This window comes from Dromaius novaehollandiae, chromosome 19 (assembly GCF_036370855.1).
Source record: "Dromaius novaehollandiae isolate bDroNov1 chromosome 19, bDroNov1.hap1, whole genome shotgun sequence".
NCBI lineage: Eukaryota > Metazoa > Chordata > Aves > Casuariiformes > Dromaiidae > Dromaius > Dromaius novaehollandiae.
The window spans coordinates 2534753-2556443 of NC_088116.1; the positions used below are offsets into that span (position 1 = coordinate 2534753).

At 44.0% G+C, this 21691-nt stretch overlaps 2 protein-coding genes across 11 annotated transcripts in view; one reads left to right on the forward strand and one right to left on the reverse strand.

The window, feature by feature from the left end:
- Positions 1-2973: 2973 nt before the first annotated feature.
- Positions 2974-10039, reverse strand: LOC112987411 (uncharacterized). Of its 2 annotated transcripts, none has more exons than XM_064523114.1 (7): positions 9935-10039; positions 7569-7649; positions 6528-6800; positions 6016-6129; positions 5292-5431; positions 4503-4580; positions 2974-3209 (listed from the first exon to the last, which is right to left on the reverse strand). In XM_064523114.1, the coding sequence occupies exons 1-7, from the start codon at positions 9945-9947 to the stop codon at positions 3138-3140; spliced, it is 771 nt and encodes a 256-aa protein (XP_064379184.1). In that variant the 5' UTR covers positions 9948-10039; the 3' UTR covers positions 2974-3137. The 2 variants fall into 2 exon arrangements, with proteins under 2 accessions (XP_064379184.1, XP_064379185.1); XM_064523115.1 differs by having other exon boundaries at positions 2974-3206; positions 9935-10031.
- A 280-nt stretch (positions 10040-10319) lies between these two features.
- ACACA (acetyl-CoA carboxylase alpha) overlaps positions 10320-21691 on the forward strand; it is a 147901-nt gene continuing 136529 nt past the window's right edge. For 4 of the 9 annotated variants that reach the window (XM_026107289.2, XM_064523106.1, XM_026107296.2 and 1 more), the window contains exons 1-4: positions 10333-10451; positions 16362-16456; positions 17947-17993; positions 19877-20129. In XM_026107289.2, coding sequence (XP_025963074.2) covers positions 16449-16456; positions 17947-17993; positions 19877-20129 — 308 coding nt within the window. In that variant the 5' untranslated portion in view covers positions 10333-10451; positions 16362-16448. Of the gene's footprint in view, positions 10452-13206; positions 13335-16361; positions 16457-17946; positions 17994-19876; positions 20130-21691 lie in introns of those variants that run through there. The other 5 variants (XM_064523105.1, XM_026107303.2, XM_064523109.1 and 2 more) reach the window with 5 other exon arrangements.

The following is a 21691-nucleotide window of genomic DNA, read 5'->3' on the forward strand; positions in this document are numbered from 1 at the left end:
CAATCCCGCGCCCTCGTGGCAGTGCGCGTGCTGTTGGATTGCGGGTGACGCGTACCTGGTTCTGAGGGTTTCTTCCTGCATCTGTTCATCAGCTGCTGAGAGACAGGCCTCCCCTTGCACTTACAAAACAGGCAAGAGAAACATCTGGAGGCTCCAAGGTCCCCCGTGGGGGTCACTTGCTGCTGGTCGGTTGTGTGTCGGAAGAGTTTTGTCAGGGTGGTTGGTTTTCTGTTGGCGAATGGGGAGGTGTTTTTGCTGTTTAAAAGGGTTAGCTGAGTTCCTGCTGGTACTGTCCTGGTCCTGGTGTTCAGGGGAGGTTACGTGGGACGGAGAGACGTGGGGTGGCTGCAGGGGACCGGCCGGGGAGGCTCTCTGAGCGGGAGCAGGAGGGCCTGCTCGTTTGCTCGAATACGCCAATAACTGGAGGAGGATGTGGGTCTTATCCAGAAAAGCACCCGGGGGAATCAGCTGTTATAATCTAAAGGACACTATTGGCACAGTAACAAGTATGAATCAACCAGAAGTGAATTTAGGCTGGAAATTAAAAGGGGCTCCTAGCATTATAGCAGTTTGTGGGTTTTGAGTGCAAGCATTACTTCAGCTGCACCTCCCGGCTAAGACTCCTTCACGTGACCAGCAGCAGGGCGAGGAAGACGAGACGTGCTGGTAATTCGAATTCCCAGCTGCGGGAGAAGGCAAGGCAATGGGGGCCTTGGAGGCTGGTATTACTGGGCCTCGCCGGAATCAGAGTTTGCACAAACTGGAAGAAAATTATGAACATCCTCCTGCAGATTACACATCAGCACAGCTTTGAATCTGTTTTGGATTTGATTTATCAGAGCAGTTTGTTTTCTTTCCAAATCAGTCAGAAAAATCCTGTATTACTTAGAAGAGTGCCTGATCAAGGCCACACGCCAAGAAGAATGACAAGAATGCGCCAAGTGCAGAAGAGGGACAGGACTACCATGCGCGTGACTGTAAGAGGAAAAAAAGCAGCTTCTTTAGAAGTTTGAAACAAGATACTGTCCTTCTATCCAGGTTTGCAAGGCCTCTGTGTGTCATGCAAGTATACGTCAAATAAGTCTTATAGCAGTAAAATAGTAAGGAATTAGTAGTTTCTCCTGTAGCAGTAATTATTTTCCTAGCGGTGATGGAGTGATTGTTAGCAACTGGCTGCAACCCCACCATCTTCTGCAGATATTCCCCTGGCAGCTGCTTGTCCTTCGTGTCAGACTTGGCCTGGGTTATGTGACTCATGAGCTAGAACTGGCGGAGTTACAGAGGGTAGTTTGATAAAGAAAGGTGTGAGAACGAATGAGGGAAAAGTGTTAGACAAAAAGGGTAAGAAAGGTCATAAGATGGAGGTGGAAAAGAGGGGGGCCTGTGGCCACAGCATAGGCAGTGGTGGCAGCCAGTGCCCAGGGACCAGGAAGGGAGGAATGGAGCGCCTTGTTCATCTTCCCTGCCTGGGACACTCACCAGCGCTGATCTTTTGAACCTGTTGCTTTTCACTAGTAACTTAGCTGTGTGTGATGTGTAATGTGTCTCCATCTCCTGTCAGCTCATGAATTTGCACAAACGTATGTCTGAATCATTTGTACGTAAAGGCTCTTTAGTCCCTCCCCTGTCTGTTTGCAGGCTAGCGGCTGCGAGGTCTTTTGTGGCTGTACCCATGTACACTTTGGATGTCTTTGTGAGCTAGGTGCGCTTGTGGGCTCGTTGAGGACATCCAGACAGAGGGCTTTGAATAAGGCTTAACGAGTCTTGGCATGGCATAAAACCCAGGAATGATTTAGCTAGTTACCCTGTTTAAAGTAGCCATTTGTTTTCATATTAGACAGTGTGGACAGCCAGTCTGGCACAGTGGTAATACACACCTTGTAACAGCTCTCATGACCTGTACAGGAGTCTCATATGCTGTACTGTGTTCTTGAGGGGACGTGGTACTCCTCCTGAGCCTGGTGTAATTGTAAGAGTAATGCTGACAATTAAAATGTTTTCTAGCATAAGCATTAGGTAGATTCTGTGTATGTTTATGATACCCTGGTCCTGGCAAACGTAACTAGTATTTAATGAATTTCAGATACTTGTTTATACTTAGGCCCTGTTCTGGCAATAAACTACCCATCTGGAATGCCCCAAATGGGCAGTGCTCCACTCAGTAACACCGTACCTGGTGCTAATCACCTCTTCCAAAAACAAACTCTGTCATTACTGTTCCAGTGTACCCTTTTTTAATGCTGTTGTGCAATATTAATTTTGTGTGAAATTTTTCTGGTGCCCCCTCAGAGAGAACACATGATGTTGATTCAGATGAACAGAATCTAGATCACTGCGGGGAAATGCTGTATTGTTCTCTGGGAGCCTCGAAGGCTGCTTGTACTCATTTATGCAGATTCTGAAGCATTTAATCCTTTGCATGGGAACGTCAGATGAGAGCTGTTCTCTAGGGCAGACAGATGTAGCCTTTGGCAGTTCATATCTGAGAGCTGAAGACTGCGTTAGAGAGAAGTACATTGCATATAGATCAGACCTTCATTTTGTATCAGCACCCGAAAATGTGCATCTATTCAGACCTAGACAAGGGCTAAAGCTCAAAGATTAATATTTGCATAATCTCTAAAATTAATATCTGTATTATTCCTGTTGATGCTGGAGGAGGAGATCTGGTATTCTGTCTACTTCTTGTCTGAACTGTTTGACAGCTTTAAGACAAGGCTAAAATGTTGGAAATTATTTCCTATTCCTTTTGCCCAGGCCCCAGATGCATGTGAAAAAATCATGGGGAAAAAAATAAAAATCTGGGGAGGCAGAATTTGAAATGTCACTGGAATTTTTATTGCTTTTGCCAACAGCTTTTTCCTATATCTGGGAGCTAAAATATGATTCCAGATAGTTAATGGAAGAAATCAACATACGGCTGTCTTCACAGCAGTTGCCTTCTCAGTGAATTAACCTGATTGCTCCTAACCAGGTAAACATTTTTTTCCAATGTAAGTCTAATTTCAGACTGCAATGGCTTGACTTGTGGTGGTGTAAACTGCTGGTGTTCATTCTGCTGCGTCCAGTAAGGGGTGAGGAGAAGGGTGATGTACCTTTGCAGATAAAAAGGGTGTTTCTGTGAGGCTGGCAGCTTTTCACAGGTAGGTCTCATGAATGACAATGACTTTGAATCTTTCCTTGCAAGAGTCTTGGTGTGATGCTTCCTGCTGGCAAGGGAGGAAAAATATTCATCAGGAATAATAAACAACCGTACTCCTACAGTATTATACCACTGCTCGTGGTGTTTTGTTGTTTGCCATATCAGTAATTTAGTGGTGCGACATCTGGCTGAACTGAACTAAGAAGTTACAGTAAGCCTTATGTCTCCTGGAGATAGCAATGAGATAAAAAGCCTTTTCCCTTGAGTCTGTTCTAACGATTTTCAGCTTGGTAGAGGCCCAAAGGTGTTACCACCTGATGGCTGTTCAATGGCCTGTGTGAAATGGCTCTTAAGGGTCTCAGTCCAATTTCGAGACCTCTCACTACAGCATATTTCTCACAGTGCAGTTACACTCCAAGAAGATCTAAGTGGATAATCTGTAATGAATAATGTGTTCACATTCTACATTTTTCTTCTCAGAAGTTTTAACAAATGAGGTAATTTTCATTTGCTTCTTGAAATTATTTACTGATCATTTCTGCAAATTAAATGTTCCCAAGTGGTTTGTTCTGTATGTTTAATATTCAGAAGGCTTCTTGTGTGTTGACAGGGCTAAGCTCTCCAGTCTCACTTCAAGTTGGTTGTTAGACCAGGGTGACAGACAAATAAATGGATATGCTGATCTTAAGTAACTTGATCCCAAGTCACTGTAAGAGGTTGGGGTAGGGTAGAACCTCAGGAGTTCACTTAATGGGGTAGGAAGCACAAGATTAAGTCATTTCTTCATGAGAATGCACCTTAATAGTGCATTTTCAGGGCCACGGTGATATTTAATTTTTTGAGGAGAAGGGATAAGTCTATCTTCAAACACAATAATTGTTGCTTAAAAGCACCTAAAACCAGCTTACCCCATGAAGAGCAAAACAAATGAACCCAGACTGGCCCCATACGTCCTCCCCATGCTGATAGTCCCAGCTTCCCTGCTTCCCTCCTATACGACTCGCTCCCTCCTGCCTCCGCTCACGACCGCTGGCGTGATGGCATGTGCCGTGTGTGCTGTTCGGCCAGCAGATACGTCAGGCTTGTTGGCTGGCTACCAGATGGCCAGCCAGCACGGGGACTGCTGAGCCCATACAGCTTCCCCAGGGGCAGATTTGGTTCCCTCTTCACTACCCTGTCACCCATTTCCACTTGGAAACTTGCTTGTCCTTGGGGCCCATTATCCCTTGGTCAAATTTGGTTGAAGGTGACCAGTAGGTGCCTGGGGAAAGGAGGCTGAGAGTCAGGCAAGACGCTGCGAGGCCTTCTCTCTCGTACCCTGAAGAAAGTGGATTACAACTGTTTCTGTTCGGCAACGCACCCTGATGGAGGCTGCAGGCAGGTTTGTTCTGCTGCTCTGTACATCGACGTGCGGCTTGATCCAGCCAGGGCATGAGCACTCAGGAAAGAAGCAAAAGCAGTTAGGGGTGTGTGGGGGGGAAACCAACTGCTCAAAACTAGTAACAGGCTATTTTTTTCTGGAAGCGCCATGATGAGTACTTGCACATGTTTGGGCATCACAATAATGTGGCTTTACATAGTAAATCACCATAGCTCAGTCTGATGTATTTTGTTCTCCCTGTTGCATATGCACCCTTACCATCATTTTAAATAGTTTAACTTATGGCTTAGGAAACCAGAGAAAAAGCATTTAACCTGTCCTTTGAAAGTCTTGCCTATTCTCTTCCACCCCTAAACTATTTTTCCTCTGGATTCAGGAGTGCCTCTTCTAGCTGTCTGCAGCTGGTCTTGCACAAGAGCACAAGATCATTCTGGGGCTGCTTTTTGACAGAATTGCCTCACTTTGACAGTATTAATTTGGGGAGTAGTTGATTGCAACCAAAAGTCAAACATGCCTCCCATAAAACAGTGGCTGGGTTTCCAGCTACTGATGAGTTATGGTGAATTCAGGAGGCCTGCAAAACTCAGGACATGTGTTTTTCATGCCCCACTGTATTGAACACAAAGCTCCTGTCCGTATCTGTGATGACAGTTTTCCCTTCCTGAGAACTTGGTAAACATATTTCAACTCATCAGTCCTATTTATGAGGCTATATTCTGGATGAATGTGTGGGATTGAGATGAGAAGCTGTCATGCTCAAAAACTTACCAAGCAGGGAAATTCACATATAACAAAGATGATATAGGCTATCGTAGGTATTAACAGGCTACAAACGATGAACGCTTTAATGTAGAGACTTTGTCTTTGTCTGATCAGCATATCTTTGTCATTTGTGGATGGAATTCCCTCTAAATTGAGACAAAGAAGAATATTTCAAAAGTTTTTACAGGTCTTTGACAGTTTGTTTTCTTCATTTTGGTTAGGCTGGGTTAGATGAGGTGCACCAAGACAGAGAAACAATTTGGAGTCTCCTGCAGTCTTTCAGAGGAAACTGTAGCTCTATCTGGACTCTCGGAAACTTTTTGCTTTAAAATATTTCAGATATCTTTCAGGTCCCAATCTGTCCCCAGAAGAAGATAGTGTGTAAATTCAGGCACAGCAAAGGCTTGTAACTTCCTGCTGAAGTCGGGTGAGGTATTTAAGGGAAGCTAGGAGCCCTAGTATGGAACCCATATGCTTGAACCTGGTAACTTCTTGTGAAAATCAGTGCTAAAATATTGTTTTCTCATTACAGCCAAGGATTTGTAAAAGATCTGGATTTACTGGGTTATGCAGTAAATGCATTTATTGATAGAAGCAATAATTATTCAAAGAAACTGCAGTCTGGGAGAACTAGGGCTAAGCTGTGCATGCAGAAGCCAAGATCTTTATCCTTCATTGTGTATGCTGTTAATGCTACTTTTGTAGCTCTGCAGGGAGAATTGGTACCTACCCTCTGAAGTCTGATTATCTTGGCGCACGTGCAGGACAGTCAGACCCTCTGCAAAAACTTTCAGCTTGGGTAGCTTTGCTGTCATAACACAATTTGATATCCCTACCAGAAACACTGGAAATGGAAAGAAGTTTTAAAATGAGGTGTTTGTTTCTGTTTTAACTTAAGAACCAAAGGCAGTTGAAGGCTGGTGTTACTTACATGCTGACACAGTTGGCAAGAAGCATTAATATAAAAAATTTTATGTATATATTAATACTGGAAACTACATTGGCGGAAAACCTCCTGCCCTTCCAGGAGAAGAGAAAACAGCATGAAATTGTTCCAAAATCTTAAACTTTCAAAATCACTATTCTGGACCATTACTCGCTCCTAGTTCATCTTTTTTTAGTAGAAGGGTACAAATACTTTGTTTTTAATAACTGGTAAGGTATCACCTATATGAAACTGAAGACTGCCCTTCTTCAATCTACATAAACAGGTATTTGCTAGATTTAAATTTTTCTTTTTACCTTTTCCTGTAAGAATAAATTTGGCCTGAAACTTTTTGCTGTTGTCCATTAGTAAAACACAGCTGTGGCCAGTAGCAGCTCCCCTGTCTGCACTGGTGATGACTTTCAGGCTCTGCAGGGTGCATTTCTCTTCTGCCTGGTCTCTCAAATCTCCATGTTCCTTCTCCAGATACAGCAGATTTACATGCATGGGGCTCTGAAGACTAAAGCATGTCAGAGTGATGACTTTCTGGTTTCTGCTTAGCTTCCCTTTGGTTGCTGCTGTCCCAGGGGCTGAAAAAGGGTAAGTGAGAAATAAACATCAGAAATGTTTTTTCTTAAATTATTTGCAATTTCTCATGCAAAAGGTTCAGGCCAGCAGGGTTAGCTTTGAGGGATGTACTGCCATAAACGAATTTCAGAGACAGCTACGTGTTAATGTTATGATGAGGAAAGTAGCAGGTTTTCTGTTTGCTTCTGTGTGTGTGATCCCATTGGTTGTTCTTTTTTGTTGGACTAGCTTTATTCTTAATGTACAAGCACAATAAATTGTTACACCCTGGAGGACACTGGTTACATCATCCAACTTTATAGCAACATAACCACCTACAGGCAACTCCCTGAATAGTTGATGAAAAAAGAAAACCTTGTCGTTTGGGATTCTTGTTGCCCTCGAGGGCTCAGAAGCTGAGGCTCTTAATCTTGGCACTTGGATGCTGAAGGCTGGAGGGTGCAAATATCCCCAAGTGACCAGGCAAGGGCAGTTCTGTCAAGGTCAGCTTTGTGGTTCTGTGATAACTTTGCTTCCCTTATTGCAATAGTTGGCTGAAAAATCCAGATTTTGTGCAAAATTAATGACCACAAGTGACACCAACCCATCAGAGAATACTGTAAAGATCTCTGGATTTTAGCAAAACAGAGCTAAAATACTGCATGACCAAATTTGTTACTTTTGCATCCTTTTTCATCAGTCCTTGAGCCTGAGGACTAACTGAGACAACTGAAAACATTGACCTTACCATTAACAGGCCCAACGGCTTTCCTCTTCCTTGGACTCCTTACCTTGCAGTAAGATGCCCAGGCTTCTCGTGCTGCCAGATGTTTCTGAGGCATTTTCCACACGACATTCATAATCTCTGAGGTCTGAGGGGAATGGAGTGAAGGAGGAATAACTTTTAATTACAGTGCACAGTTAACTCAGTACTGTCCTCTTGGTAACTAATTTTAAATGGCAGTGCTTTGTTGACAGCAAACAAAGGTGGAGAGAATTTGGGATGATGGCATATGGATTAAAGACTTAGTTCACCTTATGGTAGAGAAGAGACAGTTAACATAAATAAAGATGTATTTATTACTAACACTACATAAATTAGTCTACAAAATCCTTAGTTTTACACAGTTAGAACTTGCAGCTGTGTGCACAACCCGCTTACCTTTTCTGCTGAGATTGTGGTGTGTAAACAGTAAGCTAAATATTAATATTGTGACCATAATTACATCTGATATTCACAATCATGAAGCCCTATTTATCTTTATTGCTTCTATTAAGCAATGTTGTATAGGTGTTTAAGCATGTATCAAGCTGAATTAGTACAGCTCCCAAAATAGCTTTGTAATCATATATTCTTGTTCAAAACGCCTCCGCCTTTAATATTGTGGGCTTAAGGAGAGTTTGAAGTTAGATCCTTAGTTCACTGTAGATTGTAGTAGTTTCTAGTTTCGGTCCAGTCAGGAGATGTGCCAGATTTGGTAAATAATCTTGTCTATCAATCAAATTTCCTTTCATGAGGTGTGCCGCCAGTCAAGCCCAGAGCTGCACCCAGAGCTAAACGTTCGGAAGGGCAAAACACGTAAATGGGGTGTCTTCTGCCGCCGTGAGGTGTGCTGGGTACCGCGATGGGTGCCGCGCTCATCCTGTCGCCGGGTGCCGCACGGCCAAGCTCCTTCTAGAACAGGGCTCGCCCCTCCGGTGCAACGGCCAGAAATGAGGGGGAGGTTCTCAGGCTGCTGCTTGCAGCTTTCATCAGAAAGTCCTGGGGAGGTTTCTTAGGCCGCTCGGTGGGTATTTTTGGAGAATCGGTATTTTCTCTTATTAGCCACAAGGTGGCGATGGATATCCCTTTTTCCTCCAAAGACTCGCTTTTGAAAGTAGAATAACCCCAGGCTGATGTGGCTGATCATGAAGGAAGGGTAGAGTATTTTGGTTGAATCTAAAATTATCCCTGACATTTCAAATGACTGATATTGTAGAAACTCAAGAAACCTTTTCTGTAAGCATTGATAATGCCAGAAGATGTGTAAGTTTGAAAGTGGAGAGCAAATGCAGGGACAAGGGCTTGGGTGTCAGAGGGTCAGTATTTCTTGTACATGCCTATTTCATCCAGGTGTTTGCAGTGGGTAAGAATGGATTTTAATATAAATATTTCATATTTACAACCTATCAGGCAATATAAAAAACAGATTCGCTTTGCACTTGTCTTTTCCACAGCTGTGGAGGCAGTGTTTTCTTGATTTTTAGTGTATTCAGCTGCTTTAGTTCAATGGCTTTTTCACTGAAAATTGAAAAGCCAATACTAGAAGAGGAAAAAAAATATCCCCACTATGGAAAAGATGTGAAAAGATAAAATAGTTTGAAAATCTTGAATAGCGTGATAAGGGGTGCATTTGATTTGCTCCCTGCTCAGGAGGGCCTCCTGATAAATTGGCCCTCACATTTAGGATTATCTCAAGTACTTTTTTGAAATTCTGTGCTTGTTCATAATTTACTTCCAATTACCATAAACTGCAACTTGACACAAATCATAAAGAATGAACGTAGTAAATGAGCGTGCTATTCAGCTTTCTTCAGCTTTTTCTACTGTAAAAAATAAGAATGCGAATCTTCTTTGAGAAATGTAAAAATCCAAACACCCCCCCACATTACACATACCAAATGCAATATGAAGAGTATATATAGCTGAAAATCAACATATTTTTAATGATTATCTAGTTGAATCAGTCTTTTCTTTGAAAATAATAAGGAAATGGAAAATAAAGATATTCACTCAACTCGCATTTGTCTGCTTGCGAAATGCGGTGTGTAGATCTTCATGGGAGATCTGTTAGGATCCTCTGTAGAGAAGGATTTCATCATCTTGTTGATAAGTGTGTTCCCAGCTCATCTGAAAAGCATGTGTGTAATATCTGTGACATACCTTAGGAAGGAAGAATTTTTAAAGGTTTGGATAAGACTCTTCTGTATCTTTTTTTAAGCTGTGTTTCCATACTTGCTGATTTTTAATGCAGCTTTCTCAGGGCAGGAACCATTAGGAATCTCAAATTTCTCAGCTTTGTAAATAAAAACTCTAAAATACTGAAAAAAGAATTAAATTTTAAAGAATTTGAAATGATTAAGTATGTATCTTTAATGTGGTATGTAATACCATTACCGATGATCACCATCGCAGCCCCAGTGCTGAGTTTCACTTTCTGATTCACTCTGCTGCTTCTCTTCCTGGGTTGGGAATGCTGAGATAAGCCTGACCTGGTAGTTTTACAGGATGATTTAGCATGATTGAAGCTGTTAGAAAACTTAGGACCAATAACAGCACATCCTGTGGACTGAGTTAATGACGGCAGCTCATCTGCTAAGTAGAGAGACTAAATTACTTTGTTTGTTTCTTGTTCTTATAAACATGCATGTACTGTCAGTGTTGCAATGATTAACATTTTACTTCTGTTTTTTAAAATCTTTTCTAACTTCTCCTAAATAGCTATAACATGATTTTGCTTTAAAAAGTGATACGACCTTTCTTTCTTTTACTTGCCTGCCAGGATGCGAGTCGTGCCAGGATAGATGACGTCACTAACACCCCTAACCTGGGATGATCTTTCGGGTGTTTGCACTGGTGATGTTATCAGAGCCAGGGGAAGAGACGTGGAACCCTGAGTTCAGGATCATAAAAGGTAATAACATTTTCCTTGTTTTTCTGAAAGTTATTTACTTGCCCTACTAAGGCTACACTTGCTTTTTTGAGAAAGTATGTTTGGGGGAGGGATTGCACGTGTAAACAGCCTATGCACTTGTAAGTCATGTAAAAGCAAATAATGTGCTGTGTCCAATTTATGAGCATAACAGAAAAAGGACATGCATTTCACCATGCTCTAACCCTCCCCCCCATTAGGCAGAAATATGGTCACAGTTCAAAATCCTTTGCTGGCAAAACTATTGGAAAGTCTGTCTGAGCTTTGTGCCTGATAATACCCAACCAGTGTGATACAGTTTGTATGAAAGCCAAAAATTGCGGTCCGCGTTTTGAAGCTTGAACATCTTTGTAACCAGTCCTTTTTAACTACTTCAGTGCAGAATAGAGGGAAATTTGGAATCTATATCTGCTCCTATGTAAGTCATGGCAATATTCATCCACTGTCCTAAATGCGCGATTTAAATCGGTGTGGCTAATAATAATTGGTGGGTGCCTCTTACCTTGCAGTGTATTCCATCTAAATCACTTACAATAATTCCCCCCAAACTGTGTTCCTTTGTAAAAGTCTTCCACCAATACTTGTTCCTGCTTACGAAGAAGAGAGATTTTGTTGTCGGCTTTAGTGGTTCAGAGCAGGTGTGGAAGATACTAAGGCCAAGGTTTTTATTTGCTTGTGTACAACTCAAATATTTTGGCACCTTTTCTCTTTTGTATGTAAATAGGCTGTTAACAATTATCCTTCTGTGTGATGCGCACTGGAATCAATCTGTGAAAAAGCCGAAGTGTTAATGTTAGAATGATAAATAAAGTGCTGCTGTGAGGCCATCAAAGCTGAGGGTGGCCCAAGGCTTTTATTACCGCTGACTTTCAAAGGCACCTTCCAAATGCACACTTTAAGGCTGATTTACTTTATTTGCTGTTTCATGTGTTCTTTTCGCTTTGCCCTTGAACGGAAGAGTTGCTACAGGGTTTAATGATATGTAGCAATCCCTCCTCCAGTGGTATTTGAGTAGTATTCATTAGCCGAATGGGTGAAATATGCAGGGCACGCCAGCAGCATGCAGGTTTTAGCATGACCAGAGTACTCAGAACACTTGGTAGGATGAACTAAGCACCTGTCGTAATCTCCGATTTTGTAAGTTCTGTATAATAGTTATTAGTGATTTAGGACACAGTCCCTCAGCATGCCAAGTACTCCCACTCGTTTTTCCGTGATTTGGGGCTCAGGACTGTATATGATTAAGCTAACATCAGCCAACCTTGTCTTTTAGTGCCTTCAGTGCTGTGTTATTGCTCCCGCTGCTGCGGTGAAGCTTCTGTGAGCCCGTGACCCAGAGCAGTCCCCAGAGCGAGGATGCGCTCTTGTAGGTGGATCCTCACAAACCTGGCACAACCCTTTTATTCAAAGTGCAAGAATGAAGAGCCCAGTATATAAATCATACTCCAAAATGCTGTTTTCCTCATGCAGGTGAGGAGGGACGAGTACATTCACCACCCGTAGGGTGGTTGTGTCCCTCGGGGCACTGTGGGAAGGTGCTCGTGGAGCTGAACACAGTGACAACGGCTTGAGTAGATCTCAAGCCATCCGTGCAGGTGCTTAGCTTTCACACCCCCGGCTCCGCTGCCGCTCTCTGCGGGAACGGGGTCTGCTGCACAGGTGACCAGATCCAGTAGCTTTAGGACTCGTGTTTGCAATGCTTATCAGGTTTAAATTTCAGCACCTTTGTAATGCAACAATCTTTAAGCCAAACTGAAAAAGTATAAAAGGGAAAAAGTAATTCTTTAAACTATTGTGCATCTGCAGAACAAATTGCTCAGGGGCAGGGAACAGGTAGGCAGCGCTCTGGCAGTGCCTCTGGCCTGCTTTGCCTTGCCGTCGCCAGTGTTTGGCCTTTGTGTTATCTGCTTCGTCCCTGCCCTGCGCATTCCTGGGCCCCAGATAGCGCAGGGGGCAGGCGGGTCGGCCGGCTCCCACGGGGCGAGCCCGTGCGCGGGGCACATCCTGCACATGCTTCGCATAGTTTGTGCGTGCGCAGAGCCTGGCGTGTCGCTTCGCAGGGCTGGGTCCTCCCTGCTGCGCGGCTGCTGCCCGCTGCAAGTGCGGGGCCCTGTTGTGCGGTGTGGACACGCTGCGCGTGCCAGGCCCCGTTGTGTGTGGGGGCCCCGTTGCGTGGGGGGACAGGTTGCGTGTGCCAGGCCTCGTCGTGCGTGGGGGCCCTGTCGTCTGTGGGGACACGCTGCGTGTGCCAGGCCCCGTTGTGTGCCAGGGCCAGGTACATGTCCTAGGCCCCGCTGCCGCGGCCGGACCTGCCTTCTCGGCCCCCCCCCCGCCGTGGGCAGCTGGCGCCATGTCTGGGCGGTTTCGCCGTCCCCCCCCGCCCCGCGTGGCTCCCTGAGGCGCGGCGCGGGTTAACGGCCGGAGCGCGCCGGCCGCGGTCCCGCCCCCCGCCGCCGCCAGCCAGTGGGCGCGTCGGTGCGGCCGCTCAGGCCATGGGCATCTCCTCATTGGCCACGCCCCGCGGGCGCTGCCTGATTGGTCACGCCCCCCGCTGTGTGACCGGCCGGAGCCAATGGCGGAGGCGCCTAGGCGGGCTCGGGGAGGGGAGGGGTGAGAGGTGTTTGACCTGAGGTAACCTTCCGCATCACACCACCACCGCGGCGGCGGCGCGGGCGCGGGGGGCGGGGCGCAGGCGGGCGGGCGGGGCCGGGGCCGGGGCGTGGCCCGCGCGGGCGGGGCCGCGTGCCGTGAATGGTGTGTGTGGGGCGGGGAGGGGGGTGAACGCCGCGCCGCGCCCCCGCGAGCATCGCTGCCTTGCGCCAGGCCGGGGGCCCGCGGCGCCTCCGCAGCTCCCGGCACCCTGAGGTGAGCGGCGCGGAGCGCAGCGGCCGCGCGGGCGGCCCGGCGGGAGCGCGGTGGGGCCCGGCGCTGGGGGCGGGGCCCGGGCCGTGGCGGCGGGGATGGGGCCCGGGGAAGCGGCGGCGGCGCTTTGTTAGCGGGCGCGGGGCCGCCGCCGCCTGGCCGCTCCTCGCGGGGGGCGGCGCCGCTCCGCCCGGCGGCGCGCGGGCTCGCCGAGCCGGGCCGGGCCCCTGCGGCGGCCTGCGGTGCGGTCCGGGCCGCGCCACGCCACGCCGGCCGCGTGCGGCTCCTCAGGGGGGTTCGCGCCGCCGCGTCTCCCGCCGCTGGCGTCGCGCTGGGCGCCCGAAGTAGTTTCGCCGCTTCGCCCTCTGCGAGCGAGCGAATTCACGGGAACAACCTCGGGCGTGCGGGAGCCGCCAGACCGCCGTCGCCCTCCTTCCTTCCCCGCTGGGGCTTCGGGCGCTGCGGGGAACGAGCCCCGCGTGGGGCCTGCTGTGTCAGAGGAGCCCGGGGCTGCGGCCTGGAAGGTCCTGCAGAAATTCGCGTGCCCCCAAAACAATAAAGCTGTAAAAGTGGATTTCCAGAGCAAATCAGAGTATTCTCTTCCCTCCTTTTCTGGCTTCTCTTAAACCTGCTTGTGAAGCTTTCAAAATGAAGTATATTAAGTTTAAAAGGAATCCAAAGTAAAATAGTCTGTACCAATTTGGATGGTTTTAAAAATTCAGCCAAACGTTTAAATGATGCCCAATCCCATCAGAGCCAGTGGGGTTTAGGTACAGTTCTGAGTGTTTCACCAAACCAGGATTGAGGTAAACGTGGGCTGTGATTTTTGCCTCTATGTTCTTTTTGAAAGCGACAGTTAATTATTTCCCCCCAGGCTGCTAGGAAGCATATTCAAGTCGTAAATTTAGTTTTATGTGTGTTTAACATTGATATGGTAAATTTTAAAATTGGCTAATTACTAACGCATGGACATATGCAGTGCTTTGTGCCTCGTAAAGTACCTTTCAATGCAGATGAAGCAAAAGAACTTCCTGGTACTTTGCTTCCCTTCCTATCCTAAAATATTCCTCTCAGCAACTGTCACTGTCGAATTATTAAGTAGAATTCATGGGCAGAGGGCTGGGAGAAGCTAATGTGTAGATGTGGGTTTAATTCTGTGAAATTTGACTTTCTGGCGCGGATGCGGAGGAGCTGGAACAGGAGCCCATTAATTGTGCGAGAGCCACAGGTTGGTGAAGTTTGCAGAGTAAGTTTGAAGATACTGCGGCCACTGGCTCAGTAGAAGAACACGGGCAGGTAGCTCTGGAGGTAAATGGTTTGATGCTTAGTGGCCTGTCTTTACACAAAAATCACCTCTCTGCCCTCTACTGATCTGAAAATTCACTTCCAGTCCTGTTACAGGTGGCAACGTTGCTGATTTCGTTGTTGTTGAGTAAAAGGAAATAAGTAGTGAAAGTAAGTGGTGAAAGTAGACATGTCCATTTCATTGTTGTTTTAAAATATTTTGTGTTGACGGTATCACAGATCCCTGGATTTTTAATGGGAGGCCTTTAAATAAGGATAGTTTTGTTAGGCTTTATTGTGTTTTATGACTTGCTGATGTGGAGGAGGCATTATACTGTGTTTTTGAAGGAACCTACAACTAATTTTCACTGAAATAATACTATTTTTTTCAGTAATATAACTCTCTTCAGAATGGGGTGATTTGAAAAAAAAATTTTAACTTAATTTCAGACTGATGTTACGTAAGTTTTATGCTTAGGTGTAGTTTATAGTAAGAAAAATGATCTTAAAATGAAACTGTCATGTAAAAATATTAGACCTTGGAAGTGTGCATTTCACTGGCAAGCCAAAGTTTTACTAGTGATAAAATAGCTGTGGAAAAAATGGATTGGGTTTTGTTCCACTTCAGGCCAAAACTCGACATGTTACCTTTGAAATTTGGTTTGCAGAGTTTACATTGCTTGCAGCATGAGGCATACAAAGAACACAATTTGGGTTTTAAATTCCTTGATGTCTGCAGAGCTGGGGAGTCACAAAAATGTTACGTATCTTCTGACTTTTAACATGGGCTGATTCCTTCAGGAGAAAGGCGGACAGTGTGGCTCAGATTCTGTGAGGTTTTAACTGTGATTTTAGCATATGTTTATGTAACCGAGCAAGCTCAGAGTGCATGATGTTACATCTTCGTATATCTTTGCAGGACCAAATTCTGAATCTGGATCCTTCTGTAACTTACAGTCTTTTCAGTCTCTGCAAAAGTTGCCCTGTTAGATGGGCCATTGACGCCTGCAAAAATAAGTGTAGGGAGTGTATATAGTAGAGGAGCCAGGCAACTCTCTTTTAAAGTCTAGTTCAATGTTATTAAAACAAATGGCACCTATGCTAAGGTTAGTGCCGTGAGAATAGTATGTCGGTGGTTAGCTGAAGTTAAGTGAAGAGGCCGTGTTTCAAACTATGGCAGTTATGTTTCAGAAGAATACAGTGTGCTGAGACTTTCGTATTCTGTCTGCAGTATGGAAAGCAAAAACTTCTGTGAGGAGACAGCTGAGAAATTATACATTTTAGTTGGCCCCAAAACAACGTTGAAGTTCAGCTAGGTGTGAATAGTGAGTTTCCGCATACTGAGAACAAGCTGCGTGTATGTCTAATTTGATGCAAGATTTGAGTTACCACTGGTCGCAAAACTTTAAAAGTACTCTTATGACTTCGGGACTGAAGAGCGAGGGCTGCAGAAGGGGACTGAGATGCATGGGTAATTGTGCTGGAATGGGGCTTTGTGGGTAACTAACTGCTCTATAACCGAGTTGCACAAACAAGGCATTTGAGTCAAGTTGTTTGAGCATGGGGTTGGGAATCGACAGCCCTGGCATTGGTTTGATGTTTTCCCATGGAACGGTAGCATGAAATGCTTCTCTTCCTCTGCCTCTGTTTCCTTCTCTGCTTGAAAAAACCCCAAAGGGGCCTTGAAACTTAGTTATCCAATGTATATGTTCTTGAAATTAGAAGTCGTCTTTCTTCATTAAACAGGGTTGAAGTTAGTTTGACTGTATCCCAGATTCTTCAGCACCAATACATGCGTAAATCCATCTGGATGACATTCTCAAGGAGTGTCTGATGCCAGGGTAATTATACACATAAATACTGTCTTCATGTTTGTGTGTGTGTAAAGGAAAACTTGAAAAAAACAAGCCAACTGTTGGAGAAACTTGAGAACTGAAAAAAATGTAGGTACTTTTTTCATTGTGATTTGGTCTATAAATACAATAAGTGACTCTGACTGTTTAGGATAGTTTAGGCTAATAACTGAGGACCGATTTTGCAGTTGAGCTTTCTGAGCAGTCTACTTCGTCTGCCTGTGTAATGAAAATAAGTCTTGTCCAAGCAGATCAATTAAAGAAATTTTCCTATAAGGTTTAGTTTATGTACTGGACAGATAAATATGCAGCCTTTGCAGTCATGCTTCCCCTTCTCCACCCTCAAAAAAGACAGATAGAATCACCCTTTAATGCCTATATTGGGCAGATACTTGTAACTTTTCAGTCATAAAATTTTTAAGTACATCTCTCTGTAAAATGAACTGCCCGTAGCTCCAGTGAAACTGGAGTTTGAGAGTAGTGATATCAGCACAGAGTTTGATCTAAATAATTCAGTCAAGTACATTCATGTTAAAAAGTGCATAAGCCAGTTGGATCTGTTTTTCATTTTCAGTTACTGATTAAAAGAAAGTGTTTAAAGATGCTATCTTTAAAATTTATATTGTCTGTAAATTCCTTGTCTGTGCTCTGATCAAAATCACGATCATGTCCTGTTGGTGTTATAGCATGGTCCAGTTTTGCTTGTGTACACTGGATGAAAGCTGTCATGTTTATATCAAACCAATGAAGCTGTATCCCTGTACTTGGCATAATGTGGCTGTAGTTAGCGGAATTTACAAAGCTTTATCATTGGTTTAGGAAGTAAGTGTGGAGTGAAAGTTAAGGATCGAAACCGTCTTTTCTGTGTAGTGAAGTAGCTATGGGGAGAATGAGGCCTGGAGAGAAATGTCCCGTTGTCTTGCAGTGATGTATTGTGATGCATCTGTGGTGCATCACAGTTTCTTTTACAGATAAGCTACTGTTTTTTTTTAATGTGAAAATGCAGTATGTTGACTGTGTCTTCTACTGACCAATTGTCCATAAAGTTTCTAAGAACGTAATTAGGGTTGAGATTTCCTCCTGAGCATCATACTCTGTTGAAATTGGCCAGCAGATTTGGAAGTTCAGAGGTGGCTGAGAGAAGAGTTTGACATGGGTAGATAGCCCTGGCACAAAGCCTCGTTTCTTCTAGAAACCAGACTGAAATATGTGGGATGATCAGGTCTTTGTGTCTTGTGTGTGCTAACACATTGCTCAAAAGTTGCCAGAATGATGGAGTAGCAGGAGGTGCTGCAGCTTGAATTGAGCATCTTGGATTCTGGTTTACTCTGTGACTTTACTCTACACAAGCTACGTAATCCGTTCTTTGCTGTTTTTTCACAACAGTTTTGTGCTTACTGTTTGATATAGCCAGAAATACACATCCAGAGTATTCTTTGTAGTAATAATTCTTTCTTGATAATTCTCTTATTTTCCAGTTCATTTTGGAAGTGGATATCTGCTCAGATTGCAAGACTAACAAGAGGTTTGTGCCTAAACATTCCTAATTTTTTAATGATTTGTTTTCCAGCTCTGTGTAGATGTCCTATAAGTGCATAGAAATCAGGCAGAGCAGGCTGTATCAAAAGTGTATTCCCCATCCCAGCTATTTTTGACTGTGCTGTGTCCTTTGTTCTCTCCATCTCTCATGCACTTTCTTTCTCAGTTTTATTTATTTATTTATTTATTTATTTAAAAAAGTTACATTCATTCTCTGCTGGAACAGCACTGCATTTTGATACTTCAAAGTTCCCTGTGGTAAGACATAAATAATCTTATGTGTGATGGTTTTTTTAATGAGAAATGGAGACCTCAACTTTAGTATTTTCCTCCAATGATTATAAAACATGCCACTAAGTTTCACTGTATTACCGTGGAGTAGATACCATCCCCTAATTGATATGAATGATCTGAGACCGAGAGGTGAAAGTCAAGATGAAGTTACAGAAGATAGCTGAGCCAGTCTGACAAGCTCACTGCTGCCAAAAGGGGGAGGTTTTGCTTCTCTCTCCATCATCTCCTAATAGTATGTTCCTGTCCCCTCCCTTCTGCTTGTCCGACCCAATGCTGAGCTTATTCTACTTGCCAACCGTGCAGAAAATAATGTTTTTTTGTGGGTTATTTTTTCTGAGGATTTTGTTGAGTCAGTTCAGAGAAGGGTCTGGAAGGCACTAGAGCTGGTAGGGAGTAAGCAGTGTGAGCACACAGCTAGGGGAAGAGAGGAAGTTAGGTAGGAAGACCTCTCCATTTGACAGTGGTGGGTTGTTAGATTTGTTCAAGTCATTCTAGGGTAATTTATTCTTGGACCTGAATGAACTTTGAAAAGTCTACCTATAGCTTGATCTTCTCAGGTTAGAGATAAAGCAGGTAGCACAGCAGTATGTGGAAGAAGTTTAAAATATTGTTGCTTGTGCTATGCCTATGATGTGTATAGAGAACTCTTGGGAAATCGTATTTTTTAAAAGATCTTCACTTAATCCTGTAGTTGTTCCAGCATCCAATGACTTTTACCATGATGCTTCTCTGAGCCTGAAAACTTCAGACTTTTTGGCTTTGCCTCAAGCTTTTGATGCCTTCACACCCAAAGGTAGCACTTCTGGCTCGGGACATGCCTGAGCTCTTGGCATGGGAGACTGAGAGCAAATTTTAGGGAAGCACACTATAATACTTTGGCCTGTTCTTTTACTGTTGCCCAAGTGTCTGCTGTTGACCACAGTTGGAGGTGGGATATTGTGCTAAATAGACCTTTGGTCTTGCGTAGTCCCACCCTGATGGTGGGGAGCGAGCCAGTATGCTGTGTCTACTCCCCAGTGTTTGGTAGATAGCTCAGATTTCTACAGAATCCTGAGAAATATGGAGTCTTTCAAAAAAAAAAAAAATCTAAGAGATAACATGTCTTACACGTTGCAAGACCTGTGAAAGATGCATTTGGAATCTCAAACTTGACCAATCAAATCCACCATTTGAATAGCGTTAAATAATGCTATGAGTATTATCTAGCACAATAGGTCCCAGTATTCAGATGCTATCAAAATAGACATTTTTAATAAGAAATTTTGGGTTTTTAGTTATGTGTTTATCTGTGATTTTCCTTTAAATGGCCACTGAAGCATTGTCTAAACTAGCAGATTTTTGCAACAGATCAGAATGACCAGGTGCTTTGGTCTCATAGTCCTTGTGCAAGCAGTAAAGTCAATGATTGTAGTAGAAGTAGCTATTCTTGATCCTGGACTCCTGTCTGAGTTCAGCTTTAGTATTTTAACATGGCATTTCTCATCAAAAATGAATCTTGCTTTTTCTCGTTCTTTGTTTTGCAATAGCAGATATTAACCTCAGGTTTTGTCTTTTGCTTTCATTTGCCTGTCGTAGTGCTAAGAGCCCAGTTTGGAGGAATCATGGAAGAATCCACCCCACCCGCTAACCCTGGGGAGATGAACCCTCACTCTCGCTTTATCGTTGGTTCTGTGTCAGAGGACAACTCAGAAGATGAGACTAGCTCCTTGGTGAAGCTTGACCTGCTAGAGGAGAAAGAGAGGTCTTTGTCTCCTGTATCTGTCTGCTCGGATTCCCTTTCAGATCTAGGACTTCCTAACGTGCAAGATAGCCTGGCAAGTCATATGAGGTATGGGTAAAAATAATACTCTGATCCAGTCTTCAGACTTTTTACCTCATCCGTTCCAAAGATACTCCTTGCAAATTGAAAACTACTTTCTCTCTTGGAAGTTGAAAACTAATTACTCTTGCCTTTATGTCCAGGTTCTGGGTTTAGCTTCAAGTGTTTTTACTGTGGCAAGACATCTTCTGGCATTCTGTTTCAAAATGGCCTCTTGTCTGTTTGTCTCTACCAGAGGCATCTATTTTGCATTGAGTTTAATGAAACATCTATGTCTAAATTCCTTAAGCACCTTTCAAAAACTTCAATTGTTGGGTATTATGAGTTTCTTTATATTGCCTGTCTCCAAGCTTTCTGAAAATTGAAATGTGTTGACTGATATCTTTAAAGCTGTAGGTTGTGTATGACTTTTGGATGGGGTAATTGGGCTGTTTGTTCAGTACAAGAGCATTATTTGCTTCTCTTTGTGTGCAATTTGGTGCTTTATATGTAGCCAAAGAATTGGCAGTACCCTTGAATAACATCAGTGACTCCACATAGCATGGAATGAATGTTGCTCATTTTGGATAGGGAAAAATCTTTCTGGATAAAGAAAAGAGTGGCACTCTGTGAAGTGGCAATAAGCCAAGCCTTAATATGATGGCTGCTGCTTGCAGCTCAGGGAGATGTTGGCCTCCCAGTTGGGAGAAGGGCTGTATCACTCCCACTCCTAATTCCTTGTGGCTCAAATAAGCTAGGCGCAGTTGAGCTTTTCAGATCACGGTGTTAGTGTTTCCATGTCAAAGAGCCATTTTATTTTTACAGTGTTGGTGATTTGCATGCCATTTGGGTTTTTCTCTGTTGTAGGCTAGATATTTTGTACTTTACAGTGTCTCTGTACAGGTTACAGTTTCTTGGTGGCTGGTGAGTCTCGTTTCACTCTTCCTCGTCCCCTCCTTTTGTTTCCTATGTTCCCTGAGGTATGGTGTCCAGAACCGTGCACAGTACTGTACCTGAGGCCTTGTCAGAGCGGGGTAGAATGAGGAGATACTGCATGTGAGAAGCAGAAGTCAATGAGTGATCACCACATTGTGTATTTTTATAGTCATCTTGTGCTAGGTGTAATGCTTTATGCTCATTCCTACTGAATTGCAGCAATTCATTGCAGATTAGTTTGCCAACTCGACAAGTTCCTTTAGAATTAAATTCTTGATTCCAAAGCATCTGCAGCCAGTCCTAGTTTGACGTTAACCTCCTAACTAATAAATTTAAAAAGAAGATATTAAACAGTATGAGCCTTCCCAAAGCCCCACTTGTTACATCCTTCCAGTTTAACAGAACTGTTGCTCACCATCACCTGAGTTTCCAACCACTCCATTGTTGTTTCATGTATACTCTATGAAACTTTAATCCTGGACAGTGTCAAAAGTCTTCCTAAATTCCCAATTTAGTGGAACAATTGACTATCCCCTGTTTGTGAGGCCTTTTAGCATGTAAGTGAAGGAAGTGTATTTTTGTCTTGTGAAGGTTTATCCTTGACAAGTTCTAGTTGGATAAAACTTACTAACTTTGTGTCTCCCAGTTGCTTCCCA